This window comes from Malus domestica, chromosome 04 (assembly GCF_042453785.1).
Source record: "Malus domestica chromosome 04, GDT2T_hap1".
NCBI classification, from domain to species: Eukaryota; Viridiplantae; Streptophyta; class Magnoliopsida; order Rosales; family Rosaceae; genus Malus; species Malus domestica.
Genome location: NC_091664.1, coordinates 6736404 through 6757559, shown reverse-complemented (window position 1 = coordinate 6757559; position 21156 = coordinate 6736404). Strand labels below are relative to the sequence as shown.

At 36.7% G+C, this 21156-nt stretch overlaps 1 protein-coding gene and 1 long non-coding RNA gene across 2 annotated transcripts; both read left to right on the top strand.

Annotated features, from left to right (window-relative positions):
• Positions 1–12887: 12887 nt before the first annotated feature.
• LOC139194955 (uncharacterized) lies at positions 12888–14849 on the top strand. Its single transcript, XM_070820119.1, has 6 exons — positions 12888–12950; positions 13122–13391; positions 13662–13709; positions 13822–13997; positions 14203–14341; positions 14448–14849. The coding sequence occupies exons 1-6, from the start codon at positions 12888–12890 to the stop codon at positions 14847–14849; spliced, it is 1098 nt and encodes a 365-aa protein (XP_070676220.1).
• Positions 14850–15138: 289 nt separating this feature from the next.
• LOC139195248 (uncharacterized) lies at positions 15139–17599 on the top strand. The gene is made up of 4 exons (XR_011579926.1): positions 15139–15326; positions 15410–15531; positions 16294–16352; positions 17215–17599. It is a non-coding gene; the product is annotated as an uncharacterized lncRNA (long non-coding RNA).
• Positions 17600–21156: the final 3557 nt, after the last annotated feature.

The window sequence follows — 21156 nt, the reverse complement described above, 5'->3', positions numbered from 1 at the left end:
CCAAAAAAATCTTTCCTACTTACTTTCCTATTGTTACCAAATATGAGAAAAAAAAATTTGCATTTCCCTTCCTCTAAGAAAAAAAAAAGAAGAAATAATTTCTCATGAATTTCTTTCCGCATACCAAACGCAAACTTACAGTTTACATATTAGCACATTTGATGCTGCTTTGAATGATATAGACGGATTATAGCTAAAGTGGAGCGAAATCGAGATTTAGAGTGTAAAGTGATGATATTAGAGAAAGAAAAATGAAATTAAGTTTGAGTTCGACGAGGCATTACCAAAATAAGCCTAAAAAAATAAGTAAGAGGATTGAGAACACAACAAAGCGGGTTAAATATTGGGTTTTAGAGAGTTGGGCTGATTCGGGTTAATCCCTGTTTGGCAGCTCAAATTGTACTGACTATTTATGTCGGATATGATAAATAGTCATCGGATAGTACTGACTAAATTAGTCGGTCGTTTAGTGCAATATCGAACTAATGACCGTATTACTTATCTTGTTGTGGAAGGATAAAATCCGGTTTTGACTCATGGGCCAATACCAATCACCCAAAGAGATTGTGTTGTGCAAGATAAACTGTGAGGAAAACCCACAAGGAATATACAGATACACGTGTCTAGATAACTGCCATCACTAAGGAGGACCACTGAGGAAGTAGGAGAGGAAGACATGTCGTGGTACTTGTTCCCGAAGCATGCAATCATATTGCGGAGGACAGGAAATGGGAGAGGAAGATAGGTCGTGGTACTTGTTCCCCAAGCATGCAATCCTATAAATATGGAAAGAAGCCAAAAAACAAGGTGCGTAATCAAAACCCGAGAGAAACCAAAGAATAGAAAATCAATCGACTGACGGAGTATCTCTTGCAGGTACCCCACCCAGGCAAGCTACGAAGAAAGATTGTTCGGGGACACCTCTAACGAAGGATTCGGCGAACATGAGGATTGCTGTCAACAAATTTGTGGAGGTATTTCTTTCCGTAAGAAATTTCGCTCCAACACTTGTATTTGGTATAGTACTGGATATATCATTTTACTAAAAAAAAAAAAAATTATGTTATTATATCTAAAAAAAACCCAAATATTTCTCAAATATTATCTTCAAAATACAGTCATCGCCACCACTTACCAAAAACGCAAAATTAGATATTGAATAAAAAGTAGCAGCCATGGAGGTTCGACCTAATCTGACAGCCGACAACTTGTCAACCATGCAGAAGCAGCGTCAACGCCATCCTCAACTACTCATAAAATTTAGAACAAAACCCCCAAAATTAGAACAAAACCTAATTTCAAATGAACATTGCCAGACGAAATGTTTTCTAATCTTCAAGCCCTATCATTGATTCCCAATCAACATTTTAAAACCCAGTTGAAAAATACCCGAATCACAAAAAGCAGCAAAAAGCAAACCTAAATCCCACTTAAGTTCAAACACCCAGATGACTGTTGGAAAATATTAGTATTTACGTTTATTTTAGTATTTGGGTTTTGCTTGTTAGTTTAGGATTTGGGCTTAGCCCATCCAAGTTAGGGTTTCTTAGGTTTAGTTCTCTATAAATATTGCTTGTAATTTTGTTTGAGAAATAAATCAGTCACAATGTAGTCTCTTAGAGTTTTGTAGCCGTTTCAGCATTCTCGTTTGTTTAATAATATTCCTATTATTTTGTTAGTCTCGTTTGTTGCGCACTCTGATATTCAACATGGTATCAGAGCAGGTTGGATCCTTCGGGATTTAGTCTGCTATTGATCGGTGCCAATTTGTTTGTATCAATTTTGTTTTAGTCATCTTCCGCTGTTTGTGTTTTTGTTTTAGATTTGTTAGTTGGTATTGATTGTTTGCAAGGAAAAAGTCTGAAATTGTGTAGTCTCACAGCTGCATCTGGATCCTGATGTTGTTGGTTTGCACAGAAGAAAAAAAATAGGCAAATAGAAATATATGTTGTTTGTTCGCACAGAAGGAACAAAAAGAAGGAAGAAGGAAGAAAAAAATAGGGGAGGGGGAAGGGAAGAAAAAAATTTGGTTGTTTTGAGGTTTTATGGCCCGCGTACTCTTGCATTGGGCATGGTAGTTTGAAAGGTTTTGTGGCCCGCGTCGCGTATTCTTGCATTGGGCATGATAGCTTGAACTTGGATTGGAAATTGGCATTGGCATTAGCATTGCTATTGACATTGGTATCAGCATTGGCATCGGCATCGGCACTGGAATTTGAAGTTTTGCATCGACATCTACTTTGGCAAACCTATGTCGTGTACCGCCATGAGTTTGACCGGGGGGGGGGGGTGTTGGAAAATATTAGTATTTAGGTGGTTTATTTTAGTATTTGGGTTTTGCTTGTTAGTTTAGGATTTTGGCTTAGCCCATCCGAGTTTGGGTTTCTTAGGTTTAGTTCTCTATAAATATTGCTTGTAATTTAGTTTGAGAAATAAGTCAATCACAATATAGTCTCTTAGGGTTTTGTAGCCGTTTCGGCATTCTCGTTTGTTTGATAATATTCCTATTATTTTGTTAGTCTCATTCGTTGCACACTCTGATATTCAACTATGACCAAATCTCCCCAATATCATCATCTAATGATTTGAATGTTGTGAGACGAGAGAGAAACAGTGGGCGGTGCGACTGATCTTTCTGTCTTTGTAGGCGTCTCCAATTATTAGACATAAAGCAAAGATGAAGAGAGAACAGAGTCGGCGAGAAAAGAAAACAGGGAGAAGAGAGCTGGCGAGAGTAGGAGACAGGGAGAATGGCAAAGGAAGGCGAGACGAGAGAGAGAAAAAAGAATTCGACTAATAATCCAAGCCTTTTGGACGGTTTTATTACGCGGGTGTATGGCGTATAAAACAAGTGGATCGTATTAAATTAATCTGATCCAATTTAATATGGGATGGCATTAAACTACTGAGTCCGTATTATTAGTCCTATTTGGTCACTTATACAACCTGTCAAACGAGGCATAAGGGTATGACTGGTATTTTAAAACATTGTTTCCATGTTTTTAGGTTAGACTGTAGTTGTTTTTATGTTTTTGTCTCTCCTTAACATGTTTAAAACTAATGAAGTTTTTTGAAATATAGTGAAATTTGCTTTCTCTATATATAAAGCTCCTAACCAAAAAAAAAAAAAAAAAAACTGAAAAAATAATGTTTTAAAACAAAATAAAATATAAAAACTTTGGCCCACCACCCTCACATTAACCTCTCGCAGCCTCGCCCTTTCATTTTCTCCTACCTTTTCTGTCTACACTTCCTCCCTAGCTGCCATGGCTCACCACCACATCCAATCTCCAACTCCAACCATTCCTCTTTACACTTCTTCCCTCGCCGCCATGATTCGCCACCGCAACCCATTAAACTAGCTTTTTAACGTTGTTTCTTCTGAAAATCAAACCGTTCATACCCAATATTAGACCATCGGTCCGTACAATCGAGGTCGTTGGAAGAGCAGAATTCTTGGCTGTTAGATGAGAATATTGTTAGGATAATTTTCAATTATTATTGAGGAATAAAATTGTGGTTTTTAACCATAATAATTATCTCTTAATAATATATGAAATTATATAAACACTTAATATTATTTTCTTTACCACCTGGTTTGAATTATATCCTTGACTCCAATTGAAAAAAGGAGTTCAAACATTGTGCAAAGATGGGGATAGTTATCACCACCAAATATCTTTGGCAAGATGCCGAATATTCTAATCAAGTTGAATTGCATGCATTATCACTCTCCAAAAACGTGGGATAGATTAGAATATGTTGGTGGCTTGGTGATCAGAGTTGGAAATTGGAGATAAGGGGGAATTGCATGCATGTGGTTTCTAATGGTCGGCATAAGGTTTACATAATTCCATTTTTGGCTTATCCTTAGTCAAACAATGCTAATCCTGAATCCTAAGATCATCTTTAACCGAAGGGTCTAGAGGGCCAGAGGCCTGAAAATAGCCCTAAAACCGTCTCCAACCGAGAGCTAGGCCAGAGGGCTCGGGAATCTGGGAGGGCCCCACAGAATTTCAAAGGGCCAAAGGGCCTAAGGGCCGAATGCTGGCTGGCTATTTTTTTTTTTATAGTTTTTCATTGCTGTCGGTTATAACTGACAGCATTAAAGAAGGATTTTAATACTGTCTGTTATAGCCGACAATAATAGTTATTCAAATGCATTTTTTTTTAATTACTATTAGTGTCGGTTATAACCGACACTAATAGTTTGAATTTTTTTTTAATATAACGGCTAGTAGCCGTTGTATTAATTTTTTTTATATGAATTTAAACTTCTTTTTTTTCCCTTGTTTTTTTCCTTTTCATATGAATCAAATTTTGTTTCATATTTTTTTTCAATTCTATTTTACAAAATTTGTTTCAATTTTTTTTTCCTATAACTTCTATTTTACAAAATTTGTTTCATATTTTTTTTAAATTCCCTTTTTTTCCTATAACTTCTATTTCACAAAATTTGTTTCAATTTTTTTTTAAATTCTATTTTTTCCTATAACTTCTATTTTACAAAATTCGATTCATATATTTTTTTTCATATAACTTCTATTTTACAAAATTTGTTTCATATTTTTTTTAAATTCCATTTTTTTCCTATAACTTCTATTTCACAAAATTTGTTTCATATTTTTTTTTAATTCTATTTTTTTCTATAACTTCCTAGGCCATTTATACAACATTAAATTAAATTAAGTAACATGAAACAACATTAAACAATATAAAACAACATTAAATAACATTAACCAACGATCAACATGATGTCAGCTACCAACGGCTAGCTGACGTCATGTTGTCGTCACTTAGCCGTTGGATTTGAATTTAAATTGTAGTTTTTAAATAATAAATTATGTTTGGCCCTTTGGCCCTCGGTTGGAGACGGTTTTTTGTGACAGGGCTAAAACGAGCCTTCTAGCCCTTTGGCCCTCGGTTGGAGATGGAGGCAAATATGGCCCTGTACTGTTCATTAAAATATTAATATCTTAGAGAATCTTGGAGGGCCAGAGGGCTAAAACGAGCCTTCTGGCCAGCCCTCGGTTAGAGGTGGCCTAATTGGATAGGGTTGTTACAAAGGTGCACGATCAGGATGGGTTTCGTGGCTGAGAAATATCCCCATAAATACAAGACCTCGTGCGACAAGAAAAAGACCCTGAACTCAACACACAAAACTGCTTGCGCAAATTTTAGCTTTACATGAAACTCTCTTAAATCTTTGAGAAAACACTAACTTCCCTACGTCAACAGACCTTCAGTTTGGATTAACAGAACTATGTTGGCAATCGGTGACATCTTCATGTTGGAATAACAACATTGGAGCCATAGAGTCAAGCGATCGAAGAACATCTTTAGTTTAGAGTAACAACACTGCTTCAAGTTTGGTTGACTATTTATCCAAGTCTTTGTCAACAAGGAGTCTTTGAGTCCTTATTGAAAGAGGTCATCTCATCAGCCTTCTTGGCGAAGTCAGGTGTTACAAAGTTACTCAGTATTTGGCACATTGAAAGTCGAACTTTATTTGGACTTCACATAAGGTCATTTCATCAATCTTCTCGACGAAGTGAGATGTTACCCGATTATTCAGTGTTACTAGGTTATTCACGAGCAGCATGCTTACTGATATAAAAAATAAAAAATAAAAATTATAGGCTGAACATTAAATTCAACCTGTATTAAATATTGGCCGAACATTAAACTTAGCTTGTACTGAATTTAACCTATATAAAGGCCGACCATTACATTTGGCCTATATTAAAGGCTGAACATTAAATTCGGTCTACATTTAATTCGACATGCTTTAAGCAACGCTCTTATGATCTAGAATTCGTTGCACACTCGCACTTTAGTTTCAGATTGTGCGGTGCGGGGATCTAAATGAGATATAGTGGGTGTCATCCACGATAATTCGCGACATTCTTCATAAATGTTGACGTTCTTATCTCCCCTTAATGATGAAAAGCAAAATGACAATCCGTGTAATAAGCTATAAAGAGATCGCCTGTCAAGGGTTCTAAGTAACGAATGATTGAAAAATAATCATAACCGACATAGATTCTCATCCTTCTCTAAGGATCCATTTTTGTATGTAAAGACGGCGCAATCGACACATTGATTGAACTACCAATGAAGCGTAGATGCGAGATGTTGGGCTCGTATCTAATTATCAACTGAAACGTAGAATAAGGTTGGGTCACGATAGGTGATGAGTCAATATTTTATTATATATTTTACCCTAATCTTAGTTATAATTTATTGGTTATTTTGGTAGGATTTTGATACTTTGCTTTATATTTTTAATATAGGACATTCAACTTCATTAGGAGCAAAACCTGATCAAACGGATGAATTTTGGAGTGATTCAAATTGGAAGACATTCGTGTGTTCCTTAACTTGTTCGTGTCAAAATCTCAGCAATTTCTACCAAACGATTATTTTCTGGTGATTAAATGAAGGAGCAGTGCGCGTTGCTGGAAAGCGACGTTTCTGGGTTTAAACTGCATTTTTAACCTCAGATGGGTTCGTGGCCATTTGGAGAAGTGTTCAGAATAGTCCAAGCTTTAAATCCAGCTATTTTGGGCCAGTTTTGGAGCTGATTTGGGTCCAAAACTTGGCTGTGCAGATTTTTGGGCGAATTTACCATGTTAATTTAGGATTATGTTTCCTATTTTATTTCAATTTATTAGGTTTCCTAGTTTTATTCTAAGACCTTTTAGGGTTTTATTTTGTATTAGTATAAATAAGATATTTAACCATTAGGTTAAAGAAAAAGGGAGAATGCAATACTTTGGTTTTAGAGGGCTTTTGACAATTCAAGTTTATTTTCAAGGTGTTTTCTATCCATGTCTTTAATAATATTTTGTTTTATGATTGTTCGTAACTAGTTTTGTTTGCTAGGGCGAGGGCACGAGCCTTAACAAGAATATGTAGCTTCTTTTCAATTTACTTATGATATTATGCATCCAAGTTTTGAATTATTAATCACTGTGCTTTAAACTATCTAATTGTTTTGATGATTGGCCACCATTAGGATATTTAGAAAAGTAATTTGATGCAATTTTGGCGGAGGGTTGTCCCTGAAATTGGCGCTGGCTTCTTGTGGTTAATATGTGTAACTTCTTAGGATGGACAACACGTTTTAAGGGTTATATGATTTTTCAAAAGGTTTTCACAAAACTTAATGAGTCTTGCATGTTCACATTCGATTTGGACGCCACGGACGGGTTGTATGTTAGATATACGTTCTATGTTGGAGGTTCCAAGTAGGATATACTTTAGGAAAACCTAACCTTCAAAATATGTATGTGTAATTCATAAGTAATTGGAAGAACTGCGTAGGATTGTTAAGGTGACGGCGGAATCCTAGTGCTCAAATTTATTTTCAAAACTATTTTCTTTTGTTTTATTTATTTTCCCAATTTATTTAGTTGTTTTTAATTAAATTCGTTTTCAATATTTTAGGTCATAAAACCACCCTCTTCCAAACTTTGTTTTCAAATAATTAATTAAGATTTTGTTTTAACATAAATTATTCATTCAATCCCTATGGAGATCGACCTTGCTTGAGCTGCTATACTACAATAACCTTGTACTCTTGCAAGTATTTTAAAGTATTTTTATCCCTACTATTGCAGGTGGTAAAATCCCTATCAATAGGCCTTAGGTGGACCAACATGTTGCGTGACTTTATATGCTGACTAATGATTTAAGCTTATAGGAAAAGAATCACTAGAATAATAGATAATCTAAAATGAAATTTATCTAGGATTTACACAATTAAAATTCAGACAATATTTATAATAGATACATGACTTTATATGCTGACTAATGATTTAAAAAAAAAATATTTTATGAGAAATACTGATGCATGTATATCCTTATCTACCAAATTTCTTGCCAATTATCATGGTATTACCTACCTTTTTATTCAATGCTATAATAATTTGGTGTCGAAATCGTCATCGACAAAGATTTACATTAGTTGAATGCTAGTCATAGAACCATTATGTGCAAAATTTCATACCAATTGTTAAAATATAAAAGCTTTAAGCTTGGTTTATCCAAACACAAATTTTATTGTTAGAGCTTTTCTCACCGATGTGTGAGTGTTCCCCCATTTCGTTCCTTTCACAGCGGCTGACCCTAGCTATGGCCATGGTCGGTGGCTATCATCTTCTCTTCCCCCCCCCTCCTCTCTTGTTCTTTCCTTCTCCTTTAGTTTCCGTTTACCCCCCCCCCCCTCCCTTTTTCTTTCCTTCTCCTTTAGTTTCCGTTTACCTCAACTCAGTGGCATGTTTACCACTTTCCTCCAACCCCCTGTGCATCTGCTTTCTTTGATTTTTTTTTCCCTTTTTCTGATTCCCCCTTCCTTCCACTTTTTCCCATATTTCCTTCCTTCCACCTATCCCATGTTTCCTTCCTTCCATCTTTTCCCCTTTTTCCCTTTCCCCCTTACTTCCACCTCCACGTTCCTCAATCCGGATCCGCTTCATCCTTCAACGTCTCTGTAATCTAGATTAGCACCCGCTTATCTTCACCACCATTTATTGCACTTCTATTCGAAGGTGTGTAGTGTAGAGCTTTAGGTCAGGTGTTCACATCACATTCTTCTTTTAGTTTTCCTTTGTTGGCACTGTTGCTAGTGGGTTGCTTTTTCCCATTGGCTTCCTTCGATTTGTGTCAGTTACTGTTGTGGTGTTCGGTGACGGAGTTTAGGGTTCTATGTGCTGGGGATGTTCGTTCGGCAAGCGGGTTTTCAGCAGCAACACTAGGTAGTTGCTAGGGTTTGCTTTGGTTTTTTTTTTTTTTTTTTAATTTTTTTTTTACCAAAAGAATAATAATACTAGGGGTGGACACGGTTCGGTTTTGGGTGAAACCAAAACAAAACCTGCAAGTTTTTGTGGTTTAGTTCGGTGTGGTTTTGAGGCTACAACCGAAATGAAACCAAACCATTTGGTTCGGTTCTTTTTGGTTTTAAACGGTTTTGGTTTTGTTTCATTGTTTGAAAAAGCTATTATGGTTATCTAGTTGTATCTCATTTCATTTTCCTTTGATATACACTTCAATTCTCTTCTATGAGCAACATTTACTGTTTGTTTTTATTTTCATGTCTTCTATTACTGCATTGTTCAAGCATGCATACAATATTAAAATTCAATCAAGCATGGCTTCAATTTCAACCACATCATATGGTTTATGAACTTTAGTCTAAATAGTTGGTCTTCCTAGCATTTTCCCATATACAATTAGGGTTACATAAACTCCCTTTACCTTGGAATCAAGTGAAGCAGTTTGAATAACATAATTCAGCGAACTGACAAAAAACATTATAATACATGTCTACCAAAATTCATGTACCCCGTTATATTGGATTATATCAATCTATAATATTAAGCCCAGATTAGATAATTGGACTACACATACTATTAAACCCACATTAATTTGAAGTAAATTGAGCATGAGGCGAACTAATGGTGCATAATAATTACTGGTTTTCTGTGTAACTGGAGTTAATATAGTAACAAATGCATATCAATGGAAATAGGCAGTCAGATAATACCTTTGGCAGTGAGATATGCCGTTGTTGATGTGCTGAATCCGTGTTCGAATGCGCAGGTAGTAGAGCGAAAAATAAAACAGCACAAAAGGAAGGGACACACACACATAGTACACACCACACACCAGAGAAAACACAACAATACACTTGACACATATGCATAGATACTAAAATGTGGACATCGCAGATACTTGACACACAAACTCAAAAGTTATGCGGTTTCAGGGTTCCGGAATCGAAACCAAACCGTTTTTCCTTCATTCGGTTCGGTTTCAAACCAAAATCGTTTGAAACCGTAAAACCAAACCGTTCGATTTGGTTCGTGTTTCGGTTTCGATTTTCGGGTTCAAGTGCCCACCCTTGTATTATACAAACTTGTTTATGAACTTTTATATTACGTTAAGTGATGGAAGAATCCTATTAGTGTTAGATTTCTACCATGACAAATATATTCTTATTTTGCTTTAATTTTCTTTCAAAATCTATTATTATGCATTTACTTTATTTACAATTTTGCGGATTATATAAATGAGGATAACGAGATTGACTTTCAAGGTTTATAAGGTATAGCTTTTGATATAAAATTTGGTGGATATGTACAAACATACTGTCACAGCCGTCCCGGAGATACATTTGACGGGAATGTGAAATGACGGATTTACCCTTAGCGGGTATTAAGGTACGTGTGTGTGATATGTTTGAACATTTCATGGTTCCTAAGTTTTTGGAAAATTAATTAAATTAGATTAAAGGTTGATTTAAAATTTGGTATGTATTTTTGTGTGGTTAAGGAATTAAAAGACTTGGAATTTTGGTGGGTTTTGTTGGACCACACAACACACACACGGGTCAACCTCAACCCTTTCCTTCCCCCGTGCTGCCTCTCTCCTCCCTCACGGCTTTCTCTCACTCTTTCACTCTCGACTTGTACGGACACACTCACCACCAAGCCTACAAGCACGGATCGAAGGTTGTGAAGGTACCATCGTGCTCGTGAGGACTATACGAACTCAACCACACCCATTTTAGGTAAGAAATCTTTCGATTTCACGTCGAAATCCCAAGCACCGATTTTGGCACTGTTCATGAACTTTTTGTTGGTTGATTTTTAGGACAATCCAAGCTCATAGTGAGCTTAGTGAGGTCCCAAGGAAGCTTGGAGTGCTTCGTTGGAAGGATTTGGACGTCGGGATCACGAGGGTTAAGTTTGGCCGGTTTTGCTTGGATTTTTCCGGTGAGATTTAGTTGTTTTTGAAGCTTAAAAGTAGTATATTGTGATTCTACATGTTGAGGGCTTTAAATTGATATATTATACGAAGAAAATGGTTGAGAAACGAAGGAGAACAAGGCATTTGAAAAATGCCCAGAATCCGGCCACCGGAGAAAAACCAGTCCGGCGAACTCGCGAGGAAGAAGGTGCGCGTGGGCGCGCGTGGACCCGTGCCTTCCTTGGCGCGTGGGGGCGCGTGCCACAGTAAAAAATTATTTTAAAAATTTGTCGACGTCCGTGACGTCGAGTAGGTCAATGTGGTATATTCATATACCCAATTTGAGCACCGTATGAGAAAGTTATTACGATTATTGGTTAGGTGCTTTAAATAACGTTTTATAGTTTTCGCATTTAGGTGAAAATGTGAATTGACGATCCGACCGTTGGATCGTCACCAAACTTTGATACGTTGTAATATGTAATATTTGAGGATTATTGGAACTTACGGATTGGGAATCCGAGTTACGGATCTTCCGGAATTGGAGTTGTAAGTTCATAAAATAAAATGTTAACCGTCACTTAGTTTTGGAAATTGACGGAGATCCGACCGTTGGATGGTAATGAAATTTCAGGATGTTGTCCTAGAGATATATTGTGGACTCTGGAAGTTATGGATTTAAAATCTGAGTTGCAGATCTTTCGGATCAATCTATGTAGTGACATGATCAGCGTGAGTAAAGAAGAATAAGAAAAGAATGGTGATTAGAGGAAAGACGATAAGTTTAAAGATCCGTCATATCAAGTACATCGAAAGACTCAGAGCTTCAAAAGAAGTGAAGTTGGAACTAATTCTTCCAGCTGAGATTTAATGCCACTGGTCAGAGGCGAAGTGATAGATTTATTGGTGAGCCCAGATCTCAGAGATAAGGTGATTTGAATAAGAGAAATGTACCTTTGTACCGTATGTACAATATTAGACACTTTGGAGAGTGTGGGAATCAGTGAATGTGTTTATGTGGTTGGATGAGACATAGAGGTATGAATGGTCCTTAGAATCAGTTGTTACCCAGCAGTCTTCCCTGACACCACAGTATCGATCCAGCAGGGTTATGGACTTAGTAGTTTGGTCAGCTTGGTGATGGGTACAGGGATAATTGATGAGTTATAAGTCCAGTCGTACAGGCCACAAGAGGTGGATCTGGCGAACATATTATTTGGAAAATTGAGGAGTAAGCCGTACAGGTCATTCTAGCTGACTCCGGCTGATATATTTCTTATTATGGACGATGTTGCCAAATAGAGTAATGTTGGACCACGATCGAGGCGTATTTATGTATTTCTAATGAAGAACAAGATGATAATATTACACCTTCAGGGTGTCCAGTGATGGTGGAAGAAGTAGTTATGCCAGTGAATCTTATCCTGTTAGACATTGTGGATTTCGATGTGATTTTAAGCACATATTGGTTAGGTTATAATCTTGCCAATATGGATTATCAAAGGTTACTTTTGTGATTGAGCAAAGTGGATTGAGTTAGGCCATCATTTATGCTGTGAGAGCAAAGAGATTGTTATCGAAAGGCTGCCAAGGATACTTAGCTCGTGTGGTGCTAAATGATGTGCTTCTAGTATTTTGGAAAATGTAAAGGTGGTTAGACATTTTCTCGATGTTTTCCCTGAGGAATTACCTCGATTGCCGTCGGGCGGAGATATAGAGTTTAATGTTGATTTGTATCCAGGTACCAATTTTATGCTAGAGATTGGTTTATGATGAGTTAAGAGAATTGGAAATTCGGTCACATGAATTAGTTGATAAAGGTTTTATTCAAAGTACATCACGTTGGGAGAACACCAGTTTATTTGTGAGGAAGATAATGGACATTAAGGCTATGTTTTAATTATAGGCAATTGAATCGGGTAATGATCAAGAACCGTTATCCATTGTTGCGTATTGATGATTGTTGATCAACCTAGAGGTCTGCGTATTTCCTAAGATTGACTTAAGGTCTGGTTGTTATTGATTGAAAAGTTAATGATAACGTTCCTAAGATTGTGTTCAGGACTCGTTGCGGTCATTATGAGTTTTAGTGATGTTATTCGGATTGATGGATTCTCTTGCTGTTTTATGAGATGATGGATGAAGTATTCCAGGAATGCATTGATAAGTTTGTTATTGTTTTCATTGACGATATTTTGGTATACTCTAAGCCTAGAGCAGAGCATGTTAGATATTTTAAGTTGATGTTACAAAGTTTGAGGGAATGTCGATTGTATGCTAAGTTTAGCAAATGCCAATGTTGGATGAATCAAGAAACATTTAGGAGATAAGTTATATTTGCTAAAGGTATTCAAGTGAATTTTTAAAAGGTAGCGGAAATTGAGAATTTGGAACAACCACGAACTGTGATTGAGATTCAAAGTTTTCTTAGTTTGGCAGGCTATCGTGGATGGTTCGTGAAAGATTTCTCAGTCATTGCTTTGCCATTGACGAGATTGACGAGAACAGAGGTTATGTTGGAGTGGGAGGATAATTGTGCGCAAATGTTTCAACAGTTGAAGTATTTCCTCACTCATACGCGTATTTTAGCACTCCCAGAAGATAGCGGTAATTATGAGGTCTTTATTGATGCTTCTTTGGTTGGTCTTGGATAAGTGTTAATGCAGCAAGGTAGGGAGATTGCCTATGCTTCACGGCAATTGAAACTTCATGAAATGAATTACTCTACTCAATTTGGAGTTAGTAGCAATCATCTTTACTTGGAAGTTTTGGAGACATTACTTTTATAGTGAAAAGTGTAAGATTTTTATGAATCAAATGAGTCTCCAATGTCTGCTTACTCGGAGGTATTCTAATCTTAGGCAACAAAGGCAGATTGAGTTACTAAATAATTATGATTGCACGACCAGGGTGATCGTGAAATTGTTGCGACTGATGCACTTGATAGGAAGGCTCCAGTAAGAATTAATGCTTTGTATGCTTGTTGTGTTTTCCCTTCTTGCGGATTTGGGATCCTGGAGTGAAACTTAAGGTAAAAGTTGAGAAGAAGCTTTATTGACTAATTTTCAGGTTAGGCCAATTTTAGTTGATTGTATACTTGTTGCCCATAAAATTGACGAAGGAATTCAAGAATTAACCGAGGCAGAATTGGATGGTATGTTTATGCAAGAGAATGGGACGTATGTGCCAAATTATGTGGAATTAAAGAAAGCAATTTTGACGATGTACACTGTTAAGCTTTTTAGGTATGTTGGTTACTTCTAAGTTTTGGATAGCGTACATGAAGCTTGGTTACCAAGTTACCTTATAGTACAACTTATCGCCCTCAAATAGATGGTTAATCAGAGAGCACTATCCAGACTTTGGAAGATATGCTGAGATTTTCAGTATTGCAGTTGGTGACGCTTAGATTAAGCGGTTGGATTTGAGGGGAATTGCCTACATCTATAGCGTTCGTTCGAGCATGGGTATGAAACCATTTGAGGCACTTTTTGGTAAAGATTGTAGCACACCTTTGTGTTGGGCAGAAGTGGTTAAAAGGGTTCTTGCGGGCCCTGAGGTTATGAATGAGTCTACTTGGAATGTTCGAGTGATTAATTTTAACTTGGAAAGCGGCCTGAGATCGCCAGAAAAGTTTAACAGACAAACATGCCACTGATCGAGTGTACAAGGTAAGTGATTGGATATTTATGAAGTTATCACCGTGGCGAGGTGTTGTTCGATTTGGAAAGAAAGGTAAGTTGAGTCCTAGGTACACCGGACCTTATCTGATCACCGAACGGGTCGGTGAAGATGTTTACAGGCTTGAATTGCCGTCAGAGCTGTCCAGCGTACATAATGTGTTTCATGTTTCGGAGTTTCGACATTATGTTACAAATCCGTCGCATGTGATCCCTCTGCAACCCTTAGAGTTGAACCTAGATTTGTGTTACGAAGAGGAGCCGATGACGATACTTGATCGGAAAGATAAGGTTCTAAAGAACAAGACGATGAGTTTGGTGAAGGTGTTGTGGAGGAACCATTCCGTAGAGGAAGCTACCTGGGAGACAGAAGATCGAATGAGAGAGATGTACCCAAGGTTATTCTACGAGTATTAAATGGTTTATTTGGTTATGGGAATTTCGGGGACGAAATTCTATAAGGAGGGAAGATTGTCACAGCCCGTCCCGGAGATACATTTGACGGGAATGTGAAATGACGGATTTACCCTTAGCGGGTATTAAGGTACGTGTGTGTGATATGTTTGAACATTTCATGGTTCCTAAGTTTTTGGAAAATTAATTAAATTGGATTAAAGGTTGATTTAAAATTTGGTATGTATTTTTGTGTGGTTAAGGAATTAAAAGACTTGGAATTTTGGTGGGTTTTGTTGGACCACACAACACACACACGGGTCAACCTCAACCCTTTCCTTCCCCCGTGCTGCCTCTCTCCTCCCTCACGGCTTTCTCTCACTCTTTCACTCTCGACTTGTACGGACACACTCACCACCAAGCCTACAAGCACGGATCGAAGGTTGTGAAGGTACCATCGTGCTCGTGAGGACTATACGAACTCAACCACACCCATTTTAGGTAAGAAATCTTTCGATTTCACGTCGAAATCCCAAGCACCGATTTTGGCACTGTTCATGAACTTTTTGTTGGTTGATTTTTAGGACAATCCAAGCTCATAGTGAGCTTAGTGAGGTCCCAAGGAAGCTTGGAGTGCTTCGTTGGAAGGATTTGGACGTCGGGATCACGAGGGTTAAGTTTGGCCGGTTTTGCTTGGATTTTTCCGGTGAGATTTAGCTGTTTTTGAAGCTTAAAAGTAGTATATTGTGATTCTACATGTTGAGGGCTTTAAATTGATATATTATACGAAGAAAATGGTTGAGAAACGAAGGAGAACAAGGCATTTGAAAAATGCCCAGAATCTGGCCACCGGAGAAAAACCAGTCCGGCGAACTCGCGAGGAAGAAGGTGCGCGTGGGCGCGCGTGGACCCGTGCCTTCCTTGGCGCGTGGGGGCGCGTGCCACAGTAAAAAATTATTTTAAAAATTTGTCGACGTCCGTGACGTCGAGTAGGTCAATGTGGTATATTCATATACCCAATTTGAGCACCGTATGAGAAAGTTATTACGATTATTGGTTAGGGTGCTTTAAATAACGTTTTATAGTTTTCGCATTTAGGTGAAAATGTGAATTGACGATCCGACCGTTGGATCGTCACCAAACTTTGATACGTTGTAATATGTAATATTTGAGGATTATTGGAACTTACGGATTGGGAATCCGAGTTACGGATCTTCCGGAATTGGAGTTGTAAGTTCATAAAATAAAATGTTAACCGTCACTTAGTTTTGGAAATTGACGGAGATCCGACCGTTGGATGGTAATGAAATTTCAGGATGTTGTCCTAGAGATATATTGTGGACTCTGGAAGTTATGGATTTAAAATCTAAGTTGCAGATCTTTCGGATCAATCTATGTAGTGACGTATTTTATATAAGTTATATTCTATCGATATGATTTCTGAGGTTGGATTTGATTATTGTTCTAGGCGGCGATCGTCATGACGCCTTGATGAGTTGTGCTAGGGAGTTGTAGGGCGAACTCCAGGTGAGTGGGCAGTTTTGTTTTCGTATTACCTATATACTATTGAGTTTCCCCAGAAATTGAATTTAAATGAAAGCATGATTTAAAATGCCATGGATAGATTTATATGAAAAGTATGATTTGAAATGCCATGCATAGAAGTATATGAAAAGCATGAATTGATATATGATGCATATATATATGTGAATTGGTGCTGTGGACGCACATGTAAGTATCAGGTGAGTTTTATATTATTCATGTGCATTGTTGATGTGTATGTTGTGGATAGCTCATAACCTGCAATCATGGTGTTAGTGCTTATATTATTCACCACACCGCACGCTCGTCTTGGATCCAAGTAGGTGGATGTCGTACAGACCAAGTGAGGGTTCCGACATGCTAGTCGTATAGATTACTAGATGTGATTCCGACTAGTGAGTGACCTTAGATTATGTGCACAGATGATTGATGAGAGAAGCACTAGAGCGTATTATTACACCATCCATGTCGTACAGACTACTTCAGGTAGTTCCGACTTATCTGCAGTGTAGTGCCGTACAGGTCATCGAGGTGACTCCGGTTGGATTGGATGTTGAGCTATGGAATTAACCGTACAGGACCAACTGCAGGGTCTCCGGTTAATTCAACTTTTCACCTGTTACATTGATGCATCATTTATTTTGTTTTCGAAATTAAAACATGGCATACTTTCGGGTTTTAAAGAAAAATTGATGATTCGAGATTTATGAAAAGTATTATGTTATTATACTATTTTCTGGGAAAAGTATACAGGTTTTACAGTGAGGGGTTATAATTATTTTTGGCGAAATGTTTTTGAAAAGCTTGGTTTTACTGACCCACTCAATTTTGTTTTTCGCCCCTCCAGGTTCTTGATAGCAGAGTTTTGGTGGCCACAAGGAATCCAACGGTATTCTGACAGAAATCACAAAAGTAGGACTCACCCTCGAGGGTTTCCATTTTAATAATTGTATTTTAAAAGCTTCCGAACTGTGTAAATGGTTACGTCACTCTCATGTGACGGCCAGCATGCCCTCCTTCGGGACGGGGTGTGTCACATACATATTTAGAAACTAAACATGTCATTAGGAATAACTATATTAGGTATGAATTAGGTGTTTTCAACATATTAAGGTAGTCACTAAACATGCATATATATTTCTTTAAATTGATTTACTCGGCACGTAAGCTTTTAGTCATCATATATTAACATGTATCTACCAATATTAAAATAATAATTGACCTTCTATAAATTCGTAGATTGTGATTAAATTTCAAATCTATCCCCCATTGGTCAACTTTAAATAGAGAGCCTTTTGGACCACTATATATACTTGGTTATTGTTGCAAACATTTCAGATGTTCTATGAATATTGTTTTTTTTTGGGTTTGATATAGTTGGAGATAAACTCTAGTCGGTCGATGATTTACCAAGAAGCTAATAAGAGAATTCGCATCTCGACTTAGCTTTCTGGTAAATCATGGATTCGATTAGAGCTTGATTCCATGTAATAGTTACTTAGTAATGAAAATGAATTATAGCTGGTTAGCGATTTACCAAAAAATCATTGGAATAATGTGCCATAAGTTTGTTTTTGGTAAATCGTTATTCAACTAGAGCTTTTGTTTTTCAAGAAGATGTAACATGCTATCACAAGGTTTCCACCAAATATGTCACCCTTTTTCCCTACGTTTTGTTTGTTTGTTAATATTCCGTTTGGTTTTTATTTTACTATCTATTTGCCCTTCTTGTTAGATTGTTGCCTCTTTATCTTGAATGGTGAGGAAAACTTTGCATAGGAAGGCCGGTGACGTTGAAATAGACACATTTCATAGGTGTATAATATATGACCGACCATTTCAACATGAACAAACCGGGCAAGTAATTCCACACGCGCCTTGCCAAATGGTTCACAAATTCCCCAAATTAATGAACTATCAAAGATGGAATCGCTTCCAATAAAAACTCAACTTATGACCAAAAAACCATATTTCGTTACAAGATTCTAAAATGTGCTAGTTGGGCAGCAGTCAAAGACTTAGCGTTTAGAGACTTGGGCGGTTTTTTTTTTTACTAAATTTATTACCTAATGATAAAAACATATATTTAAATGTTTCATTATAATTAAAAAAAAAGATTTTCTATTTGAAAACAAAATGTAAAATGAAGGATATATCAATTGTAAGGAGCTAGATGAAGCTCACACACTATGTGTATATAAAAGATATAACAATATATATATATATATATATATATATATATATATATATATGGAAGAAAGAGAAGTTGGAGAGAAATGTGGAAAAGACAGGGAGAGAAAGAGAAAGAGAACGTGGGAGAGATTTTTATTTCTTATTTTTTAAATTAGAGACATGATTAATGATTTGATGATATTCGGTTATGGGTAACCGTTTAGATAAATAAACGGTTATGGGTATAACCGTTTACCCGCAAAATTTAAACGGGCGGTTATGACTATTAACCGTGGTTATAAACGGATAACCGTTTACCCATTTATTTTATATATGTAAAACTAACACAAACCATGTTCTCGATCAAATAATACTTAGCACCCAATAAATTAGCAAGGAATTCATCGGTCATTCTCTCAATAACACTACTACAGGAATGATGATTCTCATCATCAAGGAATTGGGCAAATTAATTTAAATTCTTTGCGGGTAACCGTGAAATTGAAAGAAATGTTTTGACAGAAATGTCTTATAAATAATTTTTGTAACCCAATAATACTTAGCAAAAATTATATTTACCTTCATTGGTAACAGTTAAAAATATCATCCGTAAACTATTATTTCAATTATTGGAATGGTATAAGGACTTAAAAAATTAAAATATGGAAATGTATGATGAATGTACCTATAACGTTGTTTAATTGTCAAAAACAAAAAATTATGACAATTTTTTTAATTTTCAAGTTGTTAAAAAACATGTAGACGGGTGAAAAAAAGGTAATAGTAAAAAGAAAAAAAAAAGATAAAGGGGTTAAAAAGGATAAATGGGTAAATGGGTATTAAACGGTTACGGTTAAATGGGTATACGTTTATGAGTATGGTTAACCGTTAATAAACAGTTATGGGTATGGGTATAACCGTTTAGGCAATTACCCAATGGGTAAACGGTTATGCAGATATGATCATAAACGGTTATGGGTAAATTAACCGCGGTTACCCACCCGCCATAACCATTGCCCATCCTTAATGCAAGGCCTTGGCTCGAAATAAAGCATTGTTGGCCTCCTTCCTATTATAATTTAGCCACTTTTATTTTCATTTGTTAAAACAAATCACTTTTATTTTCTTAACCATTCGGTTGTTTCAGCAAGAAAATAAGGGGCCTACAAGCAGCATGCTTATATATATATAATTATGAGCCGAGCATTGAATTCGACCTGTATTAAATACTAATCAAACATTAAATTTGACCATTCGGTTGTTTCAGCAAGAAAATAAGGGGCCTACAAGCAGCATGCTTATATATATATATATAAAATTATGAGCCGAGCATTGAATTCGACCTGTATTAAATACAAATCAAACATTAAATTCGACTTGTACTAAATTCAGCCCCTATTAAAGGCCGAACATTAAATTCAGCATGCTTTGAGCAATGCATTAAAGATTTAGGATTTGTCGTCCTTCAGTTTCAAATTATGCAGTGTGAGGGTCTAAATGATACATAGTGAGAGTCATTCACGATAATTCGTGTTGTTATTCAAGAACGTTAACGTTCTTATCTCCCCCTAACGATGGGAAGACTGTCTCATAAAAGTAACAATCCAAGTAACGAGCGGTAAAGAAATCGCATGTCAAAGGTTTTAAGTAATGAAGGATCAGAGGAGAATCATAATTGACATAGATTCTCATCCTTCTCTGAGGACCTTTTTTTGTACGTAAGGGCGGCGCAATCGGCACATAGACCACACAACAAAGACGTGTAATTGAGAGATGTCAAGCTTGTATCCAGTTATCAACTGAAACGCAGAATAAGGTTGGGTTGCGACAAGCCTCAAGCAGTCCATCATGGCTGCGTGAAGTATTGCATGGCCCTAGGTAGAGGTCGGGAGCTTGGTACATATGTACAACGACTGAGGAATCAATTGAAAACGCTTAGTGAACGCTTTTGCCAAGCCGTTTTGGGTATGAACATGGGATACATGATGTTCAACTTCAATCCCAACGAACATGCAATAGTTATTGAAGGTTAAAAAAAAAACAAGAGGAGAGGATTAATTTTTCCTTCAAGTACAATCCTATAGGAAAACATCACTAGAATAATAGATAATCTAGAAACCAAATCTATTTAGGATTTACAGAATAATAATTGTATAATGTTGATATTAGATACGTGACTTTATATGTTGACTAATGGTTTAAAAAAAAAAGATTTTATGAGAAAATACCGATGCATATATGTCCATTTATGCCAAATTCCTTGCCAAATATCATAGGTATTAACTACCTTTTTATTCAATGCTATAAGAATTTGGTGTTGAATTCGTCACCGATAAATATTGACATTAGTTGAATGCTAGTTTTAGAATCATCATGTGCAAAATTTAATACCAAGTGTTAAAAATATAAAAGCTTTAAGCTTGGTTTATCCAAACACAAAATTTATTGTTAGAGTTTTTCTCATCGGTGTGTGAGTGTTCCCCGTTTTGTTCCTCTCACAACGGCCGAGCCTAGCTATAGCTAAGGTTGGTGGCAGTTCTTCTTTTCTCCTTTCTCTTTTTTTCCTTTTCTTGCCTTCTCCTCCAGTTTCCGTTTTCCTTAGCCTAGTCGGCCTGTT

Coding starts and splice junctions, on each gene's coding strand:
- LOC139194955 (XM_070820119.1), top strand. CDS start 12,888: ATGGATGAAGTATTCCAGGAATGCATTGATAAGTTTGTTATTGTTTTC. Junction 13,710..13,821: donor CACTTGATAGGAAGGCTCCA/GTAAGAATTAAT, acceptor ACTAATTTTCAG/GTTAGGCCAATTTTAGTTGA. Junction 13,998..14,202: donor TACACTGTTAAGCTTTTTAG/GTATGTTGGTTA, acceptor CTACATCTATAG/CGTTCGTTCGAGCATGGGTA.